Here is a 27,057-nt window from a genome sequence, read left to right as displayed (position 1 = left end):
TCATGTGGCTCCTCCCAGGTGGAAATAGCATCTCACCCCAGCCCATGTGAGCCCTGCAAATATTTGTGTCTGTGTGTGGTATGTGGAGTGTGCCGCGCACACGTTTGTTTGGGCTTGGTCGGTGAGCATCAATCACGGAGTAATAACTGACTTGTGAAATGGAGAAAGACTCGCCATAAAACTGCAAAAGGCAGGGGAACCACATTCCCTCTCAGCAGCAGAGGGACCTGAACCCTCAGACTTCTCTCTACCAGCGGGAGAAGAGAGGTGGAGAGAACTTCCACCTCCTGGATGCAGGCCTTTCCTTGATGCAAGGAGGAGATGCAGGAAGAAGGGAGGGAAGAAGAATGGCTGAATATCCAAAACAGTGCAGCAGAGTAAGAGTGTTGTACACCTTTTTTTTTTTTCCTTTTCTTTTCTTTAAGAATCCCAATCTTGTAGACAACCTGGCAGAATTTGGGATTAATATGTAAAATACCCAGAGGGTCATCCCAGGAAATACACTGTCTTTGGAAAAAGACTAGAATCCCCAGAGGAATAAGGTCCAGGTGTAAATTCTGAGATGGTTCAAAATTCCTATCTTGGAATTTGGGGCTTTGGTACCTTGTCATCCTCTTGGAATGATAATGAATGGAGTGGACAGGCTCAGCCCTCTAGAGTACAATACCAGTAAGTGGGGGACTGGAGGGTGGAAGGTTGGGGTCGGGGGACCAAGATCAAAAGACACAGCCCTGCCTTTTCATTTCCATTTCCTGTTGAGATGGACCAGGAGGAAGGCAGCTTCTAAGAGGGGATAGATGGACTGAGGACAGGAGGAAGGTGGGGGCGTGAATGGCAAATGGCAAATTGGTTCTGATGTGACACTCACTACTTCACAGGATGTGGAATTTTAGAGCTGAGAGGAAGCCCTGAAAGATCATCTGGTCCAGGGTTTCTAAACCCAGTTTTACATCTGAATTGCCTCGAGGTGGCTTTTGAAAATGCAAATCCCCAAACTGCACTCTAGTCCTATGCTCAATCAGAATATGTGCTCATGAAGCTACCTACTTTAAAGTTTCTAAGATGAGCTGGACTGTCAAAGAGTTTAGGAAACGCAGATGTGATTCAATACCACCATTACCATGCACCCCGAGCACTTGTGTTTTGTGGAAGATGATACCAAGTTCCAGAGAGGACACATTAAGGATAGATTGGACCCATAGCCAGATGTTCCCTTCCCCAGCCCAACGTTCTTCGTGCAATACGATGTCTGTAGATGGGCACCTCTCTGGGGTACAATACAGCAAGGTTCATGACAGACATATCCTTATATTTATAAAAGGTAATATATTCACAAGATGCTATGGTTTGGATGAAATTTGAGTGTGTCCCTCAAGGCCTCATGTGTTAGGAGCTTGGTCCTCAGTTTGATGATGTGAGAGGTGGGATCATTCAGAGGTGGTGCCTAATGGGACTCCTTAGGTCATTGGGTACCACCCCCCACAGGGGAATGCTGCTCTCCTGGAGAAGTACTCTTGAGAACTACTTATTATAAAAGCCTGATCCCCTCCCCTTGATCCACTCTCTAGCTTCCTGGCTGGAGATATCATGTCTCCCTCTTGCATACGCGCCTGCTGTTTGTGATTTCATTCCACCAGGAGACTCCAGAGCTGAGCCAATGCAGCATCATGCACTTAAACCTCCAGAACTGTGAGTTGAATAGACTTCTTTTCTTTATAAAGTTATCCAGTTTTAGGTATTATGTTGTAGTAGCAATAAACTAAGGATAAAAGATACACAGGAGTGTGCAGTGAAATGTCCTCCTCGTCTTCCTATCCATAATTTACCTCTTTTGCCTCCTACTCATCCTCTCTGTTCTCCCACAATTACTTGCTCTCTCTGTGCACCAATTGCCTCATCTATATACTGAAAATTGTGATAATAATAGTGCCAATCTCATATAGCTATTGTGATTAAATGAGTGACTGTATATACATAGACATGTAGAACAATGATTGGCCCCATGTAGTTGGATAAGCACTAGTTATTATACACATACCAGCAAATAGATACAGGTGTTTTCATTCATTACAAAAATGATAGCAAAATATATGTACTTTATGCAAGTAACTGCAAATAGGAAACCAGATGGGGACACCCCCCCCCCAAGGCTAGGACAAATAATGGCTGCCTCTCCCCAACAGGACAGGAAATAAAGGGACCCTTTTATTTTCAGTGACTGATGTGGGGCACATCCCCTCGCTCTACTACACTATCCTGGAGACTGAAGTTATGGGTAGCCCAGGTGCTGCACCCAGGCCCCCTTCCCCATAAAGAATGGGGCAGGGAATGTTGTCAGAAGTGGGGGTGGGGGTATGATGAAGATGAACATTTGGTGCAGAGAGCAGCTGCGATGCCAGATGTCTAAGAATGAAACATTGAACAAAAGCAGCATGATTGTTCAGAGGGAGTTTGTGAACAGAAGAAAGTCAGAACCAGAGGGTAGGAGGGGTCACAAGGGTGGGCTCCTCCTTATAGTTGCCCCTTTGAGAAAAGGGGGAAAGGTCTAGCATGGGAGCAGATAGGGTTGGGTGAGCTGCCCCTTCTCTCGGGTGGTCACAGAGAACCTGGGTCCCCTGAACCTCACCTAGTTGTACCAGGTGACTCTGCCTCTCCACTGGTGCAATAGACACTCACTCCCAGGGTGAGCGCAAGGTGGGCTGGGGTCTCCGTGAAGAGGGGTAGAGGACTCTCCCCTTCCTCCCTTCCTGGACCCCAGAGGCGGCTGTCTAACTTAGTTCGGGGGCTAGAAAAGGTCCTGAGGGACACGTGTTGGTGGGGTCCTCCTGCTGGCCAAATAACAACCTCCACTGGCCACACCTGCCACTGCCAGTACAGGGGAGTGGACATGTCAACATGAGATGGAACTTGGACCCCTTTTAAGGCCAAGGGAACGGTGACCTTTTAGGGAACACCATAGTGGAGGGGCAGAGAAGAGGGGCAGCCCCAAACCAAAATCCCAGAGAGTGAGAGGATGCAGCCGGCAGTGGGACTAACTATTGCCCCCTTCCGGTGTGCCTCTGTGCGGGGAGAAGGGTGGAGGGAACTGAGACCAAAGAAAATCTCCTCCCCCTCGGGGTCCATGGTGGGTCCTGCCCCCGCTGGCCTGCTGTGCAGTGCAGGGGGGCGGGGTCCAGGGCGCAGTAGTGCCACATTCTGGAAGCCAGTGGTGACCTGTGGGCCTGGAGGAAAGGTGGGGCCGGAGGAGTTGCAGGGCAAGTGGTCCCGGTCCCAGAAGGAACCTGCTCCTCGGGTTTGGGAGGAGGCACAGGGCATGGCCCCTGCTCTTTCTCGAGGACTCCTCCTCCCTTCCTCCTTCTCCAGCTGTTCAGATCCGCCGCTGGTTCCCTCTTCGGAGTTGCTTGCAGTTTCCCAGGTCTTGGCAGCCTCTTATATTTGCTAGGCTTTGGGGAGCCCAGCCCAGGTGAGAGGTGTGTTAGGTGTTAGTACCTGGGCGGGCTTGGGGTGACCCCTATCCGTCCCTCGCTTCTCACTGCCATCCTTTCCCTGCCTGGCGGCCCAGAGCTGGCTGGACTTGGTGCTGGACTTATCTCCCCTTCTCCTCCATCCAGGTGAGAGTGCCCAGCTCGCGAGGCTTTGTGCTGGGGACTTGCAGCAGCAAACGCAGGTGCCTTTCTAGAGCAGCGCCAGCACCAGAAAGAACCCGGCTCTGTGTCCAGTCAGAGGACTATACACATTGTGATTGACAGTGGTCCTCCCACTCCTTAAGGTGTCTTAGATCCTTCTATATGAGTACACAAAAAAGTTCTCCATAGTATTCTGTTGTATCAGTAACTTATATTTAACCACTCCCTATGAGAGCCATTTAAGTTGCTTCTAATATTTGGTATCTTCCTATTATAACCGTATTGCAGTGAATAACGTGTGCTTGAATCATTCCATACATATCTTGCTACATCCCTGCCATAAACTCTTAAAAAGGAAATTGCCAGATTGATGGATCCTTGCATTTGCTGTTTTGATGGAGATTGCCAACTCACCCTTCATAAATGTTGTACCAATCTCCACAACCATGAACAATGTGTAAGAATGTCTTCTCATTCTTCACCAACACAACCCATTATCAAGGGATGTGACCTTGCCAATCTGATAGGAGAAAGATAGGATCTTGCAAGAGTTTTAATTTGCATTTCTATTATTGTGAATGAAATTGGGCAATAATTCATATGCTCGAAAGCTGTTTATGTTCCCTGTCTTGTAATTATCTTTTCATCTCCATCGCCCATTTTTCTCTTGGGTGGTTAATCCTTTTCTTTGATAGGAAGTGTGATAGGAAATGAAAGTTTTACTGCAGAGGAGTGGAGGTCCATGTTCCCATAGATCTTCCTACTAATGGTGCCTCTTTTTCTTTTGGAAATTGTGTCTTTTACTCATTTAGCTACATTTTTTCTTATTAATCTGTACATATTCTTTATAGAATAAAGATATTACCTCTTTGCTACAAAAAGAAAGAGGAAAAAATGACATGACATGAAATGAAATAATAAAATGAAACAAAAGTTTTATCCATGTTAGAATTTGTAAGTATTTTTCAGGTTGCCATTTGCTAAGTGTTTATATTATAAATTTCATACCTGCTTACTGGGAAATTTCTAAAAAATCAAAAAAAGAGAAGAAAGTTAAAGTAATCTATAATCACAACAAAGATATTTACTGCTAGTATCCTAGTTTTCCTTTTAGTGTTCTAGTCTAAAGAACTGCATATAAATATTTATATGAATGTAGATAAATATATACATATATCTCAGGTACAAATTTCCAAGTCTGTTTTCTAAGGTATGTTAAAAATGCAGGAACTTTATTTTTCTCAAAAATCACTTAAATATATTTCATTCCAGTTTATGGGGAGAGAGGAGTCGGAGTTCTATGTAAACTCAGACTGTCACTCTCTTCTAACTGCAAAATCTACTTTGAATTGCCTAACCTAAGGGCTGCCTCTCACTTTAGTAATAACCCCACCCTGGGAGTAATGACTATAAAGTCCCCACTACTGCCCATGTCATGAAGAAAGAGCAACAGTCAAAGAAAGTGCAGAACAAAATTAACACCCAGGAATCTCTCTCATATTTTTTCGCAATTAAATCACATACAATTTGATTTGTATACTGAATATCATACTTAACCTGAGAACATGTTCATGAGTATATTGATGGTTAAATATGAGAATTTCTATTTTCAAGTTGATATAAGCCTTCCCTGCTATTGGATATACATGTTGGTTCTAGTTTTTCAATATTAAAAGCAAAACACTAAGAAATTCTTTAAATGTGAATTTTACATATTTCTTATTCCCTCAAATAAATTCCTAAAAAATGGAACTACTGAGCCCTTAGGCAGGTTAGTAATTGTAATGACATTAATAAATACTTTTAAATCCCTCTCCAGAAAATTGTCCCCAATTGTGTCCATTTCACAGTGCTTTCACCAATACCAATCACATATAATTTTTTAAAACTCCTTGTCAGTTGCATAGGCTAATCGTGAATTCTATACTGTAGTGTTTTATTTGTACTTATTTAATTATTCGGGCATTTGTTTCATAGTTTGCTATTTCTCCTTTAGGAAGTGACCTGTTTCTGATTTTTCTAATTAAGCTATTCATCTTTCCTAATTCAATTATAAGATCTAACTTTATGCAAAGTGATCACTTTTGTACTGTGTCACTTACACAGGTTGCAAAATTTGTCCCAGGCTGTCCTTTTAATTGGGTCTATGCACAGACTTTTCTGTCTATGTGAACAAATCCATTTCTTGTTTTCTTCTTGCAACTTTTATGTTTCAAAAGTTCTTTCCCCATCCTCAAATCAGACATCTGTTCACTTTATTTTTTCTAGTTTTTATGGTTGCATTTTTTTAATACTTAATGATATTACCTGTCAGGAATCTGTTCTGGTGTGTGGAAGATACTGTTTTTTTTGTTTGTTTGTTTGTTTTTAAGTGTCTTACTTTTCCTAATTGGAGAACCCCAGTGCCCTAAGTAAATGAATGCTTGCGCAAGAACGGGATGCTGAGGTCATCAAAACCCAGGCATGCCCTCTGTTCTGGTGTCCTCTAGTGTTCACCTGAGGGCTTTACACAGGTACTTTCTAGTGGTTTAGGGATTTTCTGTTGTTTTCAGAGATGCTCACAAGATGGGTTCTCATGCTGGTTTCCCCAGAAGCAATGACACAAAAATTTGGTTTGACATGAGAAATCACTATATTTACATAGCACTGACTTAAATAATGTTTCCAATTAACCATACCGTGCAAAGGAGGCACAGTATCAGCACCAGCCACATGCTAGGCTCTGCGTTAGGCATCTTATATGTGTTTTCTTGCTTAAAATTTGAGATAGCTATGTACAATAAGAGTTCATATTTTCCCTTTGTTTCTGTGGTTTGTTGATTGGTTGTTTTATGGCTGTGGGGATTGAACCCAGGGCCTCCTGCATGCTTGGCAAGTGCTCTACCACTGAGTTATGCTGCCAGCCCATTCTTACTTTGTACATAAGAAAACGGAGGCTTGTGGAGGGCACGTATTTTAAGTAGAAGATACAGAGCTTGCATTCAAATCCAAATCTGGGTGCTTCCGAAGCCCATCCTCCTTCTTCTGTGTCTGGCTTTCCTAAGAGATCCACAGAATATTACCTGTCTGTCTGAAGACCAGCCCTCAGTTCAGAGTATCTGCAAGGGATTCTAAGTTGGACAATGACAGAGACACAGCCACCATGGCTGTTTCATTCACCAAGTTACAGTGGCTACTGTAGACTGGGGAATCAGTAAATACCTGCTAAATAAATAGAATTGTAACTGAATGTGAGATGGCCTTCTAGTGTCAACTCAAGGACTTTGGGGTCCCTGTTACCCTCCACCTGTCATCATTGCCAATCACTGCTCCTCTCAATCTTGGATCTGGAAGCAGCATTGTGCAATAGAATGTTCTCCAGTAATGGAAATGTTGTGAATTATACTGCCCAATAGGGTAGCCACCAGCTGCCTGTGGCCACTGAATACTTGAAACGTGGCTATTGTGATGAAGAAACTAAAATTTTAGATTCATTTAATGTTACCCATTTATATGGAAATGGCCACAGGAGACTACTAGCTCCCGTATCAAACAGAACAACTACATATGTTGTATTCCAGATGCTGTGGCAGGCTAGGATCTTTAGATTAATCAACCAAATATGCTATAAATTTTTATGTGATTAATTACTTATTTTAAAATTTTAGAATAGTTTCAAATTTATGGAAAGTTTGTAGAGATATAGAATGTTCCAGGGTCCCTCAATCCCGTGCCCCTGTTGACATCTTACATTTTGGTGCACGTTCTTTGTCACCGCAAGTACACCAGTACTCGTACCTTATTGTTAATTAAGTCCACATTTTGTTCACGTGTCCTTAGTTTCTGTGCCGTGTCCTTCTCCTGTCCTAGGATCCCACCCAGGAACCCACATTGTATCCAGCTACTGTGCCTCCTCCTCGGTTCCCCGAGCTGTGGAGTTCCTTGGACCTTCCTTGCTCTTGAAGACTCCAATGGCTGAGGGGTTTGGAGCAGGGATTTTGCAGTGTCTTTCAACCGGGATTTTTCTGAGGTTTTTTTCTCGTGGTGAGACTGGGGTTCGGTTTTGGAGGAAGATCACAGAGGTAGAGTGTCAGTGCTTCACATCATGGTAAGGGCTGACCCTGTCAGCTTGACTGACCATTGCTGGTGTTACCTTGATCACCTGGCCAGGGTGGTGCTTGTTAATTTTCTCCAACCCATGCTCCTTCATGGGCTGTGTATGTAATGGAGGGGATATGCTATACTTAAAAAAAATTAAAATCTTCTTAAAAATATCAAAAAGCCAGGCACAATGGCCCATGCCTGTAATCTCAGCAACTCAGGAGGCTAAGGCAGGAGGATCACAATTTCAAGGCCAGCCTCAGCAACTTAGCAAGGCCCTAAGCAACTTAGCAAGACTCTGTCTCAAGGTAAAAAATAAAAAAGGGCTAGGGATGTGGCTCAGTGGTAAGTGCCCCTGGGTTTAAATCCTAGTGTGTGTGTGTGTGTGTGTGTGTGTACGCAGACAAGAGAGATGAACTACTAAAAATAATCATCACCAAAGTAACAGTAACAGGCAAACTGAGCACTGAGGCTGCTTCTCCTCCAAGGGCATTTACTGAACTTGGTAAACTTAAATCACAGTCTTTTTTTTAAGTTTTAATATTTATTTTTATTTTTAGTTATCGGCAGACACAACATCTTTGTTTGTATGTGGTGCTGAGGATCGAACCCAGGCTGCACGCATGCCAGGTGAGCGTGCTACCGCTTGAGCCACATACCCAGCCCTTAAATCACAGTCTTTATACCTTCTCAGGGAGACAGAAACAGAAGACAGACTCCAGGAGCCACCCAGGATAGAGACACCTCTAGGAGACCCTCCTCCAATGGGCCACACCCTTGTTTTACAGTGACCCAGAAAGAAACTCAGCCCTCCCACTCTCACCATCAGGACCCTACCCTATAAGGAAACTTGTTTTATGCATTATCTGGATGATTCAAAAAAAAAAAAAAAATCCAGACCATGAATATAAAGAGACCTCTGTATGGAAGTGTCCCCAATACACTGGCAGACATAAATGGCATAAATGCCAATCCTTTGGGGGAAACACACCATCATTTCACCATGACAATTCCTATAAATAATATTCCCAAGGAAAGTGAATATGGTGATCCTCATTGCTATTCACCAAATAGTTCTCTTTTCCTTTCAAGAACATGGCAGCAATGTACTGGAGTTCTGTCTACTTGGAAACTGACCAAGTGACTCGCTAATAACCTGTGAATGGAAGTGAAGTGTGTTGACTTCCAGAATGAAGCTTTATGAGCCAGTGCCCTTTTTCTTAACCCTGCCAAGCAGCTATGTGGAAATTTCTAGAGTCAGAGCCACTGCTAGCCTGAGATCTAGAGAAGTACAATGGTTAGAGTCCTCCTACTCACGTGGGACCTAGAACTTGAGCAAGAAATAAACTCTTGTTCCGAGAAGATTTGGGAAAAGGGGGGATTGTTTGTTACTGGGGTAACTGTAAACTTGCCTACTCTGATTGATGCAAAAAAAATAACAGAGAAGATGTATTTTAAACTAGTGCTACCAAGGTTTTGTGGCTGTTGGCATTTCCCGTGTTCACTCTAAGTGGGTTTAAAATCAAATAAAGATGGGATGAGAGGTAACGTTGAGGACTTCCTTGGTTTTCATACTTATTCTCATTCAGATCTCTTCTTCCCAGAGACAAATACAAATCATGGATTATCCTTGTTACATTTTATGATTCTACCAACATGTATGTGAATCCAAGATTTTTCTTAGATCTAGGTATAAATATGAACTGGTATTTTTCAATCAACTTACTTACTTGGATATGTGATTAGTGTGAGTTTGAGAGAACTCCTTAGTCTAACCAAAAGGCTTGCTGGGTTTTGTTTTTGTTTTTGTTTTCCCCCACCAGGTCTATATTCCTTATCATTTTAACCCACTACTCACAAAAAAAAAAAAAAAGAATTCTTTAGAATCCAGAACTTTCTAGAAAGGATACCTTTTTGTTCAAAAGCCCCTGGAGCTTTATGTCTAGCCAGAGATACCCAGTTCTCCAGAGGGAGGAGCAGTAAGAACAAGGCTAAGGCTGGGTCCCTGAGCACCACCATGACCAGAGTGTGCCTGGAGACTTTCTAGATCTCCCCTTAAGCATTTGGAGAAGCACTGGAAACACTCTTGGCATGCATTCAACTAGCGTGTAGTCAAATCACTTAAGTTCTTAATTTCTCTTTTGTACTGAACATGATTCAAAAATTGCTTTCTGTAACTCTATCCTCATCACCAAAGTTCTTTCAGAATGAAGTTTCATGCCTAATCCTATGAATCTCACGGTTGTTAATGTCGGAATAAGTCATCACCTTCAAAGAACACGGTGACCTGGTTAAGAGAAAACGGATTACTCCTTTCTCATCAGAAAAAGTTACTCATGTGTCTGCCTGTTCCCTGCTCTTCTCAGAGTCACCAAAGTGCACCTTCCGTCGATAAATGAGAACATTTTTGCTGCATGACATGACTCGAGCCACCTCTTTGTGCTTCATTTCTTCATCTGCCCTAGGTGGGCTATTAATATCAAGCAGGTATGTTATAAATTATTAGCTGAGCACCTGGTGTATTTCCTCCTATGTGCCTGTCATTAATGCACTGCAAGAATCATCATTTGCCCCCCCGCCACCCACCTCCATATTGGGGATTGAACCCAGGGATGCTAGGCAAGCGCTCTACCACTGAGCTACCTCCCCAGCCCTTGCCGAATCAGTTTTTAAATGTGAAAAATCTTCGAAGTTATTTAAATTAGCTGACTTGAGGGCTAATCTAGTGGAGGTAATGGCCTGGATGCATGATTGTGGAGAGACTGCCATATGCATTCGTTAGGAATTTCGCAAAGCTCCAGAGTACACAGAAGCTGAAGACCAGGCACCTGTGTGGCTCCATCCACCCCATCAGGCAGCCTTGCTCTTATTCACTAATGACCCACATGGGTCCTAAAGACCTTGCTGGGAGGCCAAGACCCAGAGGCCAAGCTAGAGAGGAGGGGCAAATGATGTCCTGCAGACACCAAAGGACAGAACTAGAAAAGGTAACTCTAGTAAATCCAAGGAGTCAATATGGGATGAGAAATGGGAGGGGAAGACAAGGTCATGGCAGACACAGGGCCAACAGAGACCAAGTGACAAACTGACAATTTACAAATTGTTACAGAATAAACTTCCTTTGTTTCTTTTTCTTTTTTCCCCCTCTTTCTCCTTCCTCCTTCCTTCTTCCCTCCTTCCTTTCTGGTCTCTCCCTCTCCTGCTTCTTCCCTTTCCTCCTCCTCCTTCCTCTCTTCCCCCTACATTTCTTTCCAGTACCAGCCTCAGAGCATGAACACAAACCCTCAGTCAGTGCGTAGCAGTAAGGCAAACATGGGATTTTCTAAAATCGTTGGCATCCAAAGCCAAAGAGAGCTTACCGTATCTTGCCTGCAAGATTCTGGGTGCTTCCCCAGCCCATCTATCTCTCAACCAGGGAATAGCTCCCTTCCACCAGCCCACCTGTGTGTATCCCTGCATTTCTGTTCAAGATACGCTGCCTCAGGCAAGGAACCTAACTGAGCATTTATCAAGAACAGACTTGAAACTCTTTCATCTTTGTCCTCTCCTCCACCCCCAGAGTCTGCCCCTCTCAGAGGGACTTCACTCTGGGTTGGTATGTAATTGTGTTTACCCTGCAGCCTGCAGCAGCGCCTGTGGAGGTGACCTCTGTCTGTCCACCCTGCCTGGCTCTTTGACCCGTGGACCACCCACAGCTCTGCTCCCAGCATCCAAGATACTGATAAGCAACCTTCTCTCAAATTTTTCTCTGCAGTTACCAGCCAGCCAGATTCCACAACCAACCAGCAATGGAGTCAGCAAGAGCAGATATGAAGTTATTACCAGAATAATTATCATGATCATACTAGGAGGAAGGGAGCAGGATCTTCCTCCCAACACAACACATACACGTGCACACACGAGTTCACGCACATTCGCTGCTGTACATCCATGCGTGGGCCGGTGTGCACACACACACACATCTGAATTCATTTCTCCCCAGTTCTCAGCCCTGGAGGTCAGATCTATCGATTTCTTGTCCCATCCACCCCCTTGGTGGCCCTCAACTCAAGAGAACTTGAGACCAGGTTTCCACCTGGGTTCAAATGGGTTGGGTCAGCAAAATTTTAAATCTTAAGGATTCGGATTCTCTGTCATGAGCAATAGGAAAAGGGATGAGGACATAAAAACACAATTTCCTCAGGGTCCCTACAGAAGCATACAGAAACTCTGTTTTCTGAGCACGTCCTTTGCATCAAGTGTTGGGTTAGCTTTGAACAGCATACTCTCCTTCCATCTTTTATTTTTGAAAGATTAAAGCAACGAGGTGATCATTATTCCCCCATTTTATAGCTTAAGAAATTGAGGCTCAGAAAGGCCACACACCACACTGAGGGCTGAGCTCCAGAGACAGGTTATAGCTTTGATCGAAACTGAAAGGAGTCCTTTCAAGCCTGTGGCCCCCACTGAGATTGTGTGATACAGGGATTGGAGACACAGGGCCCTTTTCACCTTTTGACCATCTTTAAAACCTTAAACACACGCGTTCCAACGTGTCACACCCCAAGCTTTTAGTTCACCAGGGTGGCCACTCACCTCACTGGTGCTGCCACATAAAGTCATCTCGGGTACATGCCAACATGTCCCGGCCACTGCCGAGCGCTTTGAGTTTCTTATAAATATGTCATTGAGGAAGCTGTAAATCTTCCCTGGTCTTTACACTTAAGACGGGTGCTTGTCCCTGCATGCAGTAAAAGCGAGAGTGAGAGCAGGCTGCCTTCGCACACCTGCAGCGGGCTTAGAGGCCAGGCAAGGCCGGGCATGAGTTTCTCAATGACCCGGGCAGGCCACATCATGACCGTATCTTCTTCAAGTTTGAGCAATCCTTGTAGTTTTTGGCACTTTATTGACTTCCCTGTTTCTGATGAGGAATGTGAGCAGCGGTTAGATGTCAGTGACTCTATGAAACCAAACAAAACAACACAGTTGACTTGTCATTGTCATCTACAACCCCAACGCCTCCAACAGGGACGTTCAGAACACCTACACCCACTCAGCCACCCAAGCACTCCCTTTAATAAAGCTGTCAATCAGTCCATCCTTTTAACTCTGCCAAAGCTTCACTTCAAATAAAGTCAGGTCCTCCCCCGATCCCCAGGCACTGCCCACCCCTTCCCAGCTCATCACCACAGACAAGCTGGCCCTCCCTCACCTCCTTCAAAGGCATCAGCTTCGTTTCCACTCTTGACTTTCTGGTTCCTCTGTCTGGAAGGAAGGCTCTTTCCCTCTGATCTGTTTCTTCTCAGGTTGCAGGTCTCAACTCAGATGTCATCTCCTGTACAAACCAGTGCTGACCATGGTCACCACCATCACCTCAACCTGCATGGATCACCCTGCTCTGCTTATTCTAGTGCTTATCAAGATTGGCAGGTGAGCTAGGCACGATGATGCACACCTGTAATCCCAGTAGCTCAGGAGGCTGAGGCAGGAGGATCGTGAGTTCAGCCTCAGCAAAATCGAGGTGCTAAGCAACTCAGTGAAACCCTGTCTCTAAATAAAATACAAAATAGGGCTGGGGGTGTGGCTCAGTGGTTGAGTGCCCCTTAGTTTAATCCCTCATGCCCCAAATAATAATAAGAAGAAGAAAGGAAGGAAGGAAGGAAGGAAGGAAGGGGGAGGGAGGGAGGGAGGACTGGGGATGTTGCTCAGTGGTTAAGTGCCACTGGGTTCAATCCAGGTTAAAAAAAAGGGGGGGGGGATTGACAGGTGATGTCCAGTGGGGACTTTTCCTTTGAAGGAAATCACAGACCATGTATCAAGTTGAATACTTTCATCTAATGGAAAAACACTGGGTACTCTTTATAGATAAAAGGCAGCCAATTTTGGAATTTATGAATGAAACATACAACTATAATTTCCGTGCCAGAATAAGTTTATTAGGAGGATTAACAAAGGATTTTTATTACATCGCCAAAATCCAAAAGTGTGACAAAGAAGATTAAGTCCAGTTATGTTCTGTTGCACAAGCAGCCCAGCAGCTGTACCACACTTAATATCATCATTTTCAAATTGCATTTAGATAAGTTTTGCCGACACATAACACGTTGCGCAAATGTGTCATTGTGACAGTAATTACTTGATCCTGTTGTAGATCTCTGTGTGTGACTCAAAAGACAGGCTCTGCACTGTCCTGTGCTGGAGACTCAGACCAGGAGACGCAGTGGAAAGTCAGAGCTGAGCTCAAGGAGCTGCTGTGATAAAGGGTTTCTCCTTTGTCTGGTGTGGTCATTGTTGGAGTTGAGATGTGACTGAAGTCCTTGTCCTCCTCCTGGCAGTGGGGCCTCTAGCGCCCAAAATTGCTGCAAGGCCCACACCGAGATCGTGTGACACAGGGATTGGAGACACAGGGCCCAATGGGCTTGTCGCACGCATTGGTTGTGGCACAGGGATTACAGGGAAGTCTGGTGACATAAAAATCATTGGAACAAATTAGAATAAAATGGGCTAAAGGAATAAGACACTAAAAGCATTTTGAGTCACAATGTCACCCTACAGCATGAAATGATAAGCCATTTCCATCAGGAAGACGCTTCACCGCCACCGCAACCTCACATGTCCCAAAGAAAGGATCAGTAGCCCTGCACTCACTTGCAGTCCTCGCTGTCCAGCAGGCCCCGGTACGTGTTGATCTCACACTCCAGACGGGCCCGGATGTCCAGCAGCACCTGGTACTCCTGGTTCTGACGCTCCAGGTCAGCCCGGATCTCGGCCAGCTGGGACTCCACGTTGGTGATCATGCACTGCACCTGGGACAGCTGGGAGCTGTAGCGGGCCTCGCTCTCTGTCAGCGTGTTTTCCAGAGAGTTCCTCTGTGGTGGGGGAGAGAACAAAGGGAGTGTCAGGAGCTGCTCCTTCAAAACTGCTTCCAAAGAAGTCACCAGCTTCCGGAGCTGAGGCCCACAGGTGAGTCTGCCTCCCCGACTTCACACTGCTCACCAGCTGGTCTGAACAATACACACCAGGTTGTGCTGGGCCTGCAGCTCGATCTCCAGGGCGTTGACCGTGCGTCTCAGCTCGATGATCTCTGCCTGGTAGGACTGAAGCTGCTCTGAGCTGGATACCACCTGCTTGTTCAGCTCCTCAGTCTGAAACACCCAAGGGGAGGAGACAGGATCAGACCCTGCCCTAAGGGCCCTGGGGCCTTAGGTCCCGAGTGGTCAGGTGCTCGGATGCCCACCTGGGTGGTGAACCACTCCTCCACTTCCCTGCGGTTGGTCTCCACCAGGGCCTCGTACTGACTCCTGGTCTCATTGAGCACACGGTTCAGGTCCACGGTGGGGGCAGCGTCCACCTCCACGTTGAGGCGGTCTCCAAGCTGGCAGCGCAGGGTGTTGACTTCCTGATGGAGGGAGGGGATAATAATTTTAAATATCACGAAGGATCTTGGTCTGTCCTTGAATAAATGCAATTTAACTTCTAATCATTCTTAAGTTTACAACCAGTTCGGCTCCCTCTGACCTCGCTGACCAGCTCCTACATTCAGTGACTGATCTGTGTGTGTGTTCCACTTCACAAAGGGCCTTCAGGCCCAGGACCTCCTGCCCTTTAGATTTATTGTACCACCTCTTTTTTAGAGAAGTGTGGCCATTTGGTCTCAGAGCTGAGACATGGTTGGCCATGATTTAAGTTCTGATCCCTGGAAGCCCATATTGCTATAATATCTCAGAGTATCTTAAGTCTGATTCCTAAGCATGGGCAATAAAAAGACAAAGTCTAGCTAAAGATAAAATAAAGAATGCTTACTTCAAAATCTGCCATCTTAGAATAGAACGGACTTGGTGATTTGCTGATTTCTACCAGTGTTAGAATATGCTGAAGAAAATCAATATCTGTTCACTTCACTGCTAATCTCTTCACAGAGCTTGGTACTCGGGTTTAGATGGATATCAGGTAGATTTGAATTGTGTGTCGTCTCTACCACTCACAATACAACTCTAGAAGCTTCTGGAATCTTCCATTTCTTCGTTTTCAAGAACTACCTCTGGAACTCTAACAGGCTTAGCATAATGTCTGGTAGAAAATAAGCTCTCAACTAATATTAACAGTCCCCATGAACATTGTTCTGGGGTTTAAGGTTTGCAAATGTCTGTTCGGTGTGCAAGTGACTGGCCAGTGATGGGGAGCATTTTATCCCATGTTTCTTCCAAGCAACGCTGAATAACAAAAAGGGCTCTGGATAGGAATGAGGACAGTTGCATTTGGTTTCTGGCTCAGCTCTCTCAGCTTGGTGGCCCTAGGCCATCCTGCCCTCTCCAGTTACAAAATGGACAGTTACAAAATGACTGCAGCTTGTGGCCTGACTTGGGCACAGAAGAGGTCCTGTGGCTGCATATCGATGACCTGTCCTCATGGTGGAGCTGGCCAACTTCCTTCATCCTCGTTTCCGCCCCTGGCAGAGAAATCCTAATCTCCTATCTCAGATTTTTACATTATTCATTCTCTACAAAGAAATCCCTTTTTGTTGGGAGAATAGTTTCTTGAGCTAATGGAACCTCAACCCACAGCTTCTCCCACAGCCCGAGGCGGTTGGACACAAGCCCTGTCGAGCCGGATCCTGACAGTGCTTTAGGGAACATCACCTGCTCGTGGTTCTGCTTGAGGCAGAGCAGCTCCTCCTTCAGGGACTCCACCTGGGCCTCCAGGTCAGACTTGCACAGGGTCAGCTCGTCCAGGATCCTGCGCAGGCCGTTGATGTCCGACTCCACCAGCTGCCGCAGGGACAGCTCCGTCTCGTACCTGTGACCAGAGGAGGATCACAGGAATACACCTGGCCTTGACTTTGCTTTGATTTTGGTTGATCAGAAAACTAGAAATTAGGTTTAGTGGTTCTTAAAACCATCCTGGTCATTTAGGTTTTCAGTACCTAGCAGTAGGTCCTGGAGAAAAATTCACCGGCAATTATTTTGTTAAGGAACCCGTGGACTAAGGAGGACAAAATCCCATGAACTGTGAGGTTTCCAAGGGAGATACATTTCCCACATTCTCATGAGTTCTGCGCTCAGCAGGATGTCAAAGGACCATGCTATCTACACTGGCGAACCCTGTGATTGGGGATTACTCTCTAGAGAGGAGAAAGAGGAAGAGGAAGGGGTTGGAGGCCAGGAAGAGGGATCTCCAAGGTCTAGTGAGAAAGAGCTCTGTGGATGGTGGGGAAACATCTGGAGAACAGCTTGGTCGATGTGTGTCAGTGTTGTCAACAGGTTAAGGGAGCAGAGAGAGGGAAGAGCAGAAAAATAAGCAAAACCCAACTTGCCCACTCACTTGGTTCGGAAGTCATCGGAGGCCAGCTTGGCATTATCAATCTCCACCACCATCCTGGCATTCTCAGACTTGCTGCACAGGATCTGGAAGCACCAAAACATTCTCAAATAAGCAAGGGCTTGGTTATTTTTGCCAATGGCAATCTCGACTAATTCACTCCATGGGAGGATCAAAATAAGAAGTCATAATGTATCTTATATAACACTATGAAGTGCTATTGGTGTACAATAGGTGCTCAATAAATATTTTAGAAACTATATTTGAAAAAAAATTGAAATACACAAAGAAAATATCAGCAAGTTATCTTCCTTTTTTTCCTTTCCTGATAAGCAATACTGAAAAACTGATAACAATTCATATTTATTAAAATGTGAATCCTGCCCTCAAGATACTTTCAACTGAGAAGGGAAGATAAATATATAAATTAGGAGCTACAAGGGGCTGTACCAGGGAGTCTGCCATGCTCTCCTGGCCATCAAAATGACTTGGTACCATTTCCTCCTACATCATTTCCAATCTTTCTGGGTTTAACCAACCATTTTTTACCCCTTCACTGAACACTGGACACCAGTAGGATCCCAGAGACATCCAGGTCAGGACAATGGAGTCGGGATAATTCAGTGTCCAGAAGAGGGAGATAACCAGAGATCAGAGCAGCCCAATGCCCACTTGAGGGAGAGAGAAAAATGACCTAATCCATTTGCTTCGTTTTCTTCTCCAGCTCAGTTCTTTTCTTTCACCTCGGGGTAATAATTCTGGAGCTTAGAAATACATGGAAGCATTCAGAGACAGCTTTAAATAACAGCTTCTTTATCTGAAGTGCTACTATTTTCACCTAAACTAACTCTACACCAATATTCAGACCTAATAGGCCCAAGTCTAAAAGTAGATGAGTCCCCAAGACACAAAATAAAGGCCAGTCGTCAACCTTCCCATCGACCCAGGAATTCCTATGGTTTCTGAATTGCAGCTAGGATGTTCTTCTTCCAACAACCTCCTGCTAAGAACACGATGGTGCCCGCCCCTCACCTTCTGCTGGAGCTCCTCGATGGTCCGGAAGTAGGACTGGTAGCTGGGGCACACCAAGGGGTCCTGCTGCTGGTTCCGCTCCTGGATGCGGGCCTCCAGCTCCGCGTTCTCCCTCTCCAGCTGGCGCACCTTCTCCAGGTAGCTGGCCAGCCGGTCGTTCAGGAACTGCATGGTCTCCTTCTCACTGCCGTTGAAGGAGCCCTCACAGAACCAGTTGCAGTTGCCCACGTTGGCGGGGATGTTGCAGGCCCCGGGCAGGGTGCAGCCATGGCAGCTGGGGGGCACGCAGGGCCGGGAGGAGCAGCTGCTGCGGCAGCTCACGTTGGACAGGCAGCAGTTGTAAGGCATGGTGCTGGGAGGGTGCGAGGTGTCCGGTTGAAGACAGAATGCAAGTCGTGCAAGCCACAGCGCTGTGGGTCTCCTTCCCTGGTTGAGCCTTTATACCTGCTCCACGGAGGGTGTGGACGTGTAAGGCAGCCCTTTTTCCTTTGTGCTCATTTGGTGATCGTCAAAGCCCTTCCCTTCTGCTTGTTATGTGTTTCCTCAGAAGAGTCCCTCACCTCATAAAAGACTTTACTTGGGCTTCTCCCTAAGTCAGGACTCTCCACCATGCCCGTGCGTCATGAAGTAAGAGCTTCGTGGTGTGGCTTCAAAGAACTGGACTCATGAAAGCCCTGGCCTTCATTAGTTGGGTGTGGCGGGTCCAGGGACAGGATTGCTGCTCTATCACCTGGCGTGAGGGCCCTGACTCCTGGGCAAGATTCTGGCTCTCCTTGAAGAAATGCAAAAGCATAGGTACTGCCTGTGTATCTTTTGCTAGTTCAAATTTCCAAGTGCTAAATTCATGGTTCTCAAAAAAAAGGAGTGGATGTTTTATAGAACAGTTAAAACAGCCGAGGTCCTCACAGCCCTGCTTCCTGATAATAATAATAATAATAATAATAATAATAATAATAATAATAGCCCTGCTTCCTGTGATAATGTCTAGCAACCAAATCACAGGCATCTACCAGGATCGGACTTTATCCCAGGCAGTGTACTGGACACCGTGCAGAATGTGGTCAGACAGGGCTTGCACTTCCCAAGAACCTGCTCAGGCTGCTACTGGACACTTTTCACAAACACTATCTTGTCACTCCTCACCCCAACCCTTCAAGGCAAATGATGATATCATTCCCATTTTACAGATGGCAAACCAAGGCACAGAGGGTAGGGGATGGTAAGTTGTGAAGCAGGAATTCCAGCATGGCTCTCTGCTCGTTCCACTGCGTCACGCTGCTGAGAACCCCGTGGCCTACCTCCTTCCCTACCTCCATCAGGCAAGTCATCCTTCCCTCCTCTCTGAACTCCAGGATTTTACCCTGAACATAACATTGTCCTGATCTGTGTGCTGATCTCTCCCTGTTGGAGCCCCCCCGAAGGCAAGGGTGGGGTCTAAACATCTTTGAGTCCCGGCCACACTGTGGACATTGTTGAGCAGAAGGAGGTGACAAGAGAGAGTGGTTTTCATACTGGGGAGAGCAAGCACCACCAGGATTGGAGGTTCAAGGGCTGAATTTGTGCTGGGACATGGAAGCTACTAAGAAGTAGAGAGGAGAAAAGTAGGAGCCAGGTCGGGTGAGGAGGATGGTGTTGTCCACAGTGATGGGGCAGGAAAGCCCAAGGCATGGTTGAGGGACTCCAGTGAGTCCAGGTGGCTGGGAGGGAAGAACTGGGAAGGGAAGTGGTGGGAAATAAGGATGTCTAGGGAGGTCATGGCCATAGGTAGAGGACCTCAGGGGCAAAACTAAGAGGCTCAGCCCTCCGTGGTAGCAGGACAGCTGATGTAAGTTTTTGAGCCCACGTGTGATGTGACAGAAGCTGTTTGAGGAACTGTTTCTGCAGATATTCATCAGTTTCAGAAACATGAAGGAAAGGCTGGGGGCACAGAGGCCAGCAAGGAGGCTATTACAACAGGCCCGGCAAGCAGCAATAGGGGCCAAAGGGAGTCAGAGTTCTAGAGTTCATGATGGGGGAACAACAACAGATAAGACTTTAGTACAGGTGGGAGAGTTGGAGAAATGAGTCAGGGGACAATACAACGAGAAGCGTGGCGAGGAGCTGAGGGCCCAACTTTGGGGAATTCCAAAGAAATGGAGAAAGAGTGAGAGCCAGTGAGGAGAACGAGTGCAGGCATCACAGAGGGCCAGGGAGGAGAACTCCCAAGAAGAGGTGATGTCAGAGCTGCCACATGCAGCTCAGGGGCCACACGAGATCAGGACCATGGAGAGGGTCTGGGCTGCATGGGCCAGCAAGTTGTCAAGACCCTCCCAGGGTCACAAGGGTTTGCCTGCTGCATACAGCACCTATGTTCTTAAAGTAATGCCCACACTGAACCCTGGTAAACTGAGATTTGAGCCATGTAGTGTTGAAGTGTTCATCCCTTAGAGAAGTTCGTCATCACTTAGAGAAGTTCTTCCATCATCCATTAGTACAGCTGATCATAAAGCTTGTGAGCTTTGGTCTCAGCAATCAGACTTTCATGCAATAATTGGAGTGTGCTTGAAACAGTTTAGAGTTGCTGAGCTTGTTTGAACTTGATGATTCATAATAGTTTGGAATTTAGGAACAATCATCCAAGAAGCATAAGCAATCTGAACTGGCCATGCATATGACCACTTCTGTTTTGTTGTAGGACATAAGATGAGCCTTCTTTGATATCTTAAAGAAAGACAATGAAGAAAAAAAATCTAACCTGGGGAAGCATTCATCGCCCAGGAAGAGGAGGGGCCACTCACTGTCTTCAAAGTGGAGGACAACACAGAGCTCAGCAATGGACATTCCCCAACAGATCCAAGGCACTCAGCTACAGCTAAAAATTAAAAATGTTTTGCATTTTTTATTTTGTTTTATTTTTATCCTTTGCATGTTGCACTGACCTCTCTCCTTCCCTTCCACTTCCTAATGTAAATCCCAAATGCCAAAAATGTCAAAAGAGAGAAGGAAAGCCTCGGAACAAGGAGCACATAGAGATCTTAATGAGCTCTCATTCATGGCCCCCTAATTTTACAAATGGGGAAGCTGAGTCTCAGAATGAAGAAACTACTTGCTTAGGATCATATAATTAGAACCCAAATCTGCTCATCACCACTGCATTCCCTATCTCATCTCCTCCATGGAGATATTATTTTCAAAACCAATCTGACCTCCCATTATCTAGGAGAAGAAATTGAAGATGATAAAGAAGAAGTAAAACAGGAAAATGAAGCCTTGTTAGCCATTGGTCAGTGCTGTTGAAGAAGAATTAAAAATACATGGGAATAACAATAGAATTCACCAATACTGAAGATCCTTCTTGTCTCTCTCATTTCAATTGTCATCTCTAAGTTGATGTTATGATTATACCCCAACAATTTTTGTAGTAATTTAGGTACAGTTATATCCCATCAGATATAGAATTATATGCTGTCAGTTTGGAGAAACTTAGAACAACAGTGAGTCAAACAATAGTGACCCCACTCGATAGCAATACATTTACTCCAAAAAGGATACACAAATATAGTCATAACACTTTTTAAAAAAATAAAAACAATTGAGAGAGTAAAAAGAACCACACTAGGGGGCTGGGGTGGTGGCTCAGTGGTAGAGTGCTTGCCTAGCATGTGTGAGGCACTGAGTTCAGTTCTCAGCACTGCATATAAATAAATAAAAATCAAGTTCTAAGAAAAGAACCACACTATAATGATGATACTGGCTGGTTTGAAATGTTAGGAATATGAATGTGTTTTCTCTTTTTTCCTTTCTTTATATTCTTTTATTCTCTTCAATTTTTTATTAAACTTTTATCTTAATTTTATTTTTTAATTCTAACTTGTTGTATATGACAACAGAATGCATTACAACTCATATTACACATATAGAGCACAATTTTTCACATCTCTGGTTGTATACAAAGTATATTCATTCACTCCATTTGTATCTTCATACATGTACTTAGGGTAATGATGTCCATCTCATTCCCCATCCTTTACACCCCTTGCCCACTCCCTTACTCTCCCTCCTCTTTGCCCTATCTAGAGTTCGTCTATTCCTCCTGTGCTTCCCCTCCCAACCCCAGTATGAATCAGCCTCCTTATATCAGAGAAAACAGTAAGCATTTGGGTTTTGGGGATTGGTTAACTTCACTTAGCATTACATTTCCCAACTTCATTCATTTACCTACAAATTTTTTTTAAAAAAATGTATTCCTTCTGCACAAGAAAACAAAATAAAATGTGCATTAAAATTCCAGAAGGACATTCTTATAGTTCTTTTAAAATGAGTTGTAAAAATTAGCCAAGTCGGGTTTCTATTCCAGTATAAGCACCGAACAGCACTTAAGTTGGTTATTCTGGAAATGAAGCTGTGTGATTGGCGTTCACACCCTTGTCATAACTGCTGACTTTGCCAAGTCCAAAGGTGAACTGTGAGGAAGTAATAAAAAGAAACCAAACTGCCAATAGCTCCTGAATGGACTGGTGTGGGGTCAGGAAAACCAAAGAGGAAAAATCCTGAGATAAATCCTCTGCCGGGTGCCTATCAGTTCCCAGTCCAAGGAGATGAGTATTGAGTTCACCTCACACTGAGCTACATCCTTGCCATGGAACAGTTCATAAAGGACATTGAACTTTCTTTTCTGGAAACAGTTTCCAAATTTGATGAAGGCTAGACTCTTAGCACGTTAGCACTGCCAAAGACCTGATGGGTCATTTCATCATTTTACCCAGTTCTCATTTAAAAATAGGGTGACTGTGACCCAAATGGGAAAATGACTTACCCAAGCTCACACGGAGAGTTTGTGGAGGAGCCCAAATTGGAAAATAATAAATCAAAGAATTAAGGGACAGGAAACAAAGCTTTTAGAGTTAGAACTGAGACAAATAAGAAATCCGATTCTCTCAAAAGACAGAACCCTTCAAAGGTGGATTAGAAAAATTAAGTATGTCCATTGTTATAAGAAAATTGTTTTTTAAAAAGCTGAACTATCTCATACTGGATTCTAAATTTAAAATAGTAAGTCTCCTTTGAGATTGTTAAACTAAGTAGTAACCTGCATATCACCAATGTTTGGAATGGAATTTATAGTACACATATGAAGAATCTCCATAATGATAAATTAACAAAACACCCAAGGAAATAATTCACAATGAGCAAGGAAAAGAAGACAAATGAAGCAGGAGATTAAAGCCAATAATATTAAATGACTATGTTTAAAGACAAAATAAGAAATCAAAACCACAAAAAGTTTCCACTCTTCCAAAAGAAGTCATAATTTTAAAAAAATCAAATAATTTATAGAAATGAAAAATAAGACTTAAAGTATAAATTTTAAAAGTAGGTCTCCTGCAGCTTCAAAAAATCCAGTTTTGTTTGACATCAATGATATTCTTCACCTGCTGAATTTTCTCTTGGCTTCTACTGAATTAACAGAGTTGTAATTAGTCCTAGCCTCTATAATCCTATTGGATATTTTTATAAAAGTCAATAACTTTCCCACTGATTAAGTCACAGCAATTATCATATTGTTTTATCAACTTAATTTTGTTAGTATTTGTTCAATAGAGCTTTACAACATCCTTTGACACAGATATAGGAGTCAATATATTTGTTGGGTTTTTTTTCTTTTATAAAATAAAATAGACCTCTTGAGGATTGATGTTAATTCTGTCAGTTTTCTAAAAGAATATGTAGAATATACATTTCTGCTTCATGTCTCATCATTCCCGTTACTTTTATATCTTTAATCACTTTTTATGTATCAAATTATTGTTAACTTTAATAATTGACATATTTCTTATTAAGTACTGCTATCTCTGTTAGAATCTCATTTATTAAAGCCAACTCTGGTAAGGATCTTAATAATAAAAAAGTTTTTTATTTTCTAAAAATTTAATAAAATAAATTTGAAAACTCAGCTGATAAGTTAAACATCAAATTAGAGAAAGATGAAAAGAGAATGAGTGAAGTAGAATTGATAAGGTAAGGAAAGTTCACAAGAATGTAGCACAGAGATATTTAAAGATAGAAAACAGGGAAGAGAAAATAAGAGACAAGATAGAATGTGAAGAACCTGTTTAAAGGAATCCAAGAAATAGTGGTGTTAATAGCTCCGGGAAATCTCTTCCCCAGAATTAGCAAAGACAATCAATAGCTCCAGGAAATCTCTTCCCCAGAATTAGCAAAGACAATCAATCAAAGTCTCTGAAGACTGATTAAATGGCTTACAACAAATTGAGAAGAATTAATTAAACAAAAAATGTGGTAAGGACATTGGGAGGCTGTGGTGTTTGAGCAAGGAGCTGCACTTATCTCTCTCTCCCAGCTCTGTCTTCCAGAAGCAACATGGTCTTGGCAGCCAAGCAACAGTCACCATCCTCCCCAACAACCAGAACACATCAGCAGATCCCATTTTCCACAGCTCAACCATTTTGTAAACTTTTGTAGGGAGGATACAGACAGGGCAGCTGGTGAATAGAACCCTCCCTCTTGCAGTCATATACCTCTGGGAGAAGAGATGATGTGGTGGGTTCAACAGTTAGTAGGGTAAAAAAACAAAAAAAAATGATGGAGATACTCCCCAGACTGATCTACAGTTTGAATGCAACATCTACCAACATCCCAGGAAGCTTATTTAAAGAAATTGACAAGTTGATCCTAAAATTCAGCTGGAAATGCAAGAGACCCAGAATAGCCTAAATAATTTGGAAAAGAACAACAAAGTAGGAAGATTCTTATTTCCTGATTTTTAATACTTACTTCAAAGTACATTTGACACAGGTGCCAATAAAATTAATGGAGGAAAATAGTTTTTTCAATAAATGATGTTTGAACAACTGGACTTCCACATGCAAAAGAATAAGTCTTTGCTCTTTCCTTACACCAGAGGGGGAAAAAATACCTCAAAATGATATAGAACCTAAATAATGAGATGTAACTATAAAACTATGGGGAAACATGGATGTAAAGCCTCATGATCTTGGGTTAGGCCATGGTTTCCTAGATATGACACCAAAAGCACAAGTGATAAAGGTTAAAAAAAAAAAAAAGATTGGACTTAGGGGTTGGGGTTGTGGCTCAGTGGTAGAGTGCTCACCTAGCATGCATGAGGCACTGGGTTCAATCCTCAGCACCACATAAAAATAAAATAAAGATATTATGTCCTCCTAAAACTAAAAAATAAATTTAAAAAGCAAAGATTAAACTTCAAAATTAAAAACTTTTGCACTACAGAACTTTCTTTTCATCAAGAAAGTGAAAAATTAAACTATGAGAGAAAATATTTGTAAATCTTATAAGAAACAGAATATATAAAGAACTCCTACAGCTCAACAGTAAGAGATAATAAGCCAAGTTTTTTAAAATGGGCAAAGAATCTGAGTGGACATTTCTCCAAAAAAGATATATACAATGACCAATAAACTCATGAAGAGAAGCTCAACATCAGTAACCATGAAGGAATTACAAGCCAAACCCACAATGAGACACTACTTCACATGCACTAGGATAACCATATTTTTTTTTTTACATAAAGAATGAAAAAACACAAGTGTTTGTGAGGATGTGCAGAAATTGGAGCCCTCATATATAATCAGTAACAATGTCCATATGGTGCAATAACAGGAAACAAGATGATTTTTACTCAAAATTTTAACCATGAAGTTATAATATATCCTAGCAACTTCACTCCTAGGTATGTACCCAAAATAACTGCAAATATATATCCGTTCTAGAAATTGAACACAAATGTTTATAGGAGCATTATTCTAATAACCAATGAACCAACCCACATAATCCAGTGGCCATATACAGGTTACAGGTTGTAAACCTGGAAACATTAAGCTATGTAAAAGAAGCAAATCAGGGCTGGAGATTTAACTCAGTGTTAAGAGAAGTTGCCTAGCATGTGGTGAGACCCTGGTTTCAATTCACAGCACTGCAAAAAAAAAAAGTGAGTCAAAGAATCCCACATATTCCATTCATATGAGATATCCATAATAATAATAAGTAAATCTATGGAGATAGGGGTTGCCCAGGCCTGAGAATTGACAGACGAAAGGGAAGTGACTATTAACAGATACAAAGTTTCTTTTTGGAATGACAAAATGCTCCAAACTTGTAGTTATGTGATAACTACAAACATATTTTAAACCATTTAATTTTGTCTTTTATATGGGTAGATTTTATGGTATATGAATCATATATGGTGTATTAATTATATATCAGTGAAGCCAATGTATAATTTTTTAAAGGAATTCAGAAGGAGAAAATGGAGACAATAAGACTGAAGTTATTCACAAAACACAATGACTGAGAATTTCCCACACTATTGAAATGCATGAATCATTTCAAGAAGCATGCAATTCCTAAATAAAAAAACAAAACAAAATTAAACCTGCTCTTGACATTATGTAGGGGAAAACACCATGTTAAATAGAACAAGACAACCTTAGAAGCAAAGAGGGGGGAAAAAAGAAAAAGTATTACCACCAATGGAAACACAGTTAGGTTGACAACCTGCTTTCAACATGAACAACAAAATCCAAAAGATAATGGTACAGTGTCTTCACAATGCTGAAGGAAAACAGCAGTTAACCTAGAATACTTTTATATGATTATTAACATATATTTTTAATGGGTTTCACTGTGACATTTCCACATGTGCATACATTATGATTCAATCATGTCCACCGTCTCTTTTACCACTTCCCCTCCTCCCCCCAAACCCCTAGCCCCTACCCTAGTCGTTCTTCCATGGTTTAAATTATGAAGGGATGTTAAATTTTATAAAAAGTGTTTTCTCATCTATTGGATGATCAGTGACTATTTTATATTTGAGTCTATGTATATACTATATTACATTTCTTGATTTGAATATGTCAATCCACCCTTCCATCCCTGGAAGGTAGCCAGCTTGGTCACAGTGTATAATCTTTTTAATGTGCTGTCGAGTTTGGTTTGCAAGTATTTTATTGAGTATTTTTGCATTGTGTTCATCAAGGATATT

At 43.1% G+C, this 27,057-nt stretch overlaps 1 protein-coding gene and 2 long non-coding RNA genes across 3 annotated transcripts; 2 read left to right on the top strand and 1 right to left on the bottom strand.

Moving 5' to 3' along the window:
- The first annotated feature begins 206 nt into the window (after positions 1-206).
- LOC131424128 (uncharacterized) lies at positions 207-8,083 on the top strand. The gene is made up of 3 exons (XR_009226670.1): positions 207-377; positions 1,569-1,689; positions 7,476-8,083. It is a non-coding gene; the product is annotated as an uncharacterized LOC131424128 (long non-coding RNA).
- Positions 8,084-8,159: 76 nt separating this feature from the next.
- Positions 8,160-13,084, top strand: LOC131424127 (uncharacterized). Its single transcript, XR_009226669.1, has 3 exons — positions 8,160-8,336; positions 10,073-10,193; positions 12,992-13,084. It is a non-coding gene; the product is annotated as an uncharacterized LOC131424127 (long non-coding RNA).
- A 521-nt stretch (positions 13,085-13,605) lies between these two features.
- LOC124091579 (keratin, type I cuticular Ha3-I) lies at positions 13,606-18,451 on the bottom strand. The gene is made up of 7 exons (XM_046442652.2): positions 18,036-18,451; positions 17,007-17,089; positions 16,325-16,481; positions 14,923-15,084; positions 14,705-14,830; positions 14,334-14,554; positions 13,606-14,146 (listed from the first exon to the last, which is right to left on the bottom strand). Exons 1-7 carry the CDS (start codon positions 18,381-18,383, stop codon positions 14,029-14,031), a joined length of 1,215 nt encoding a protein of 404 aa, XP_046298608.1. The 5' UTR covers positions 18,384-18,451; the 3' UTR covers positions 13,606-14,028.
- Positions 18,452-27,057: the final 8,606 nt, after the last annotated feature.

Source organism: Marmota monax, unplaced genomic scaffold, assembly GCF_021218885.2.
Source record: "Marmota monax isolate L192 unplaced genomic scaffold, Marmota_monax_Labrador192_F-V1.1 WCK01_AAM20220418_F8-fsc00205, whole genome shotgun sequence".
Lineage (NCBI taxonomy): Eukaryota > Metazoa > Chordata > Mammalia > Rodentia > Sciuridae > Marmota > Marmota monax.
This window is presented reverse-complemented; position numbering and strand designations above follow the sequence as displayed.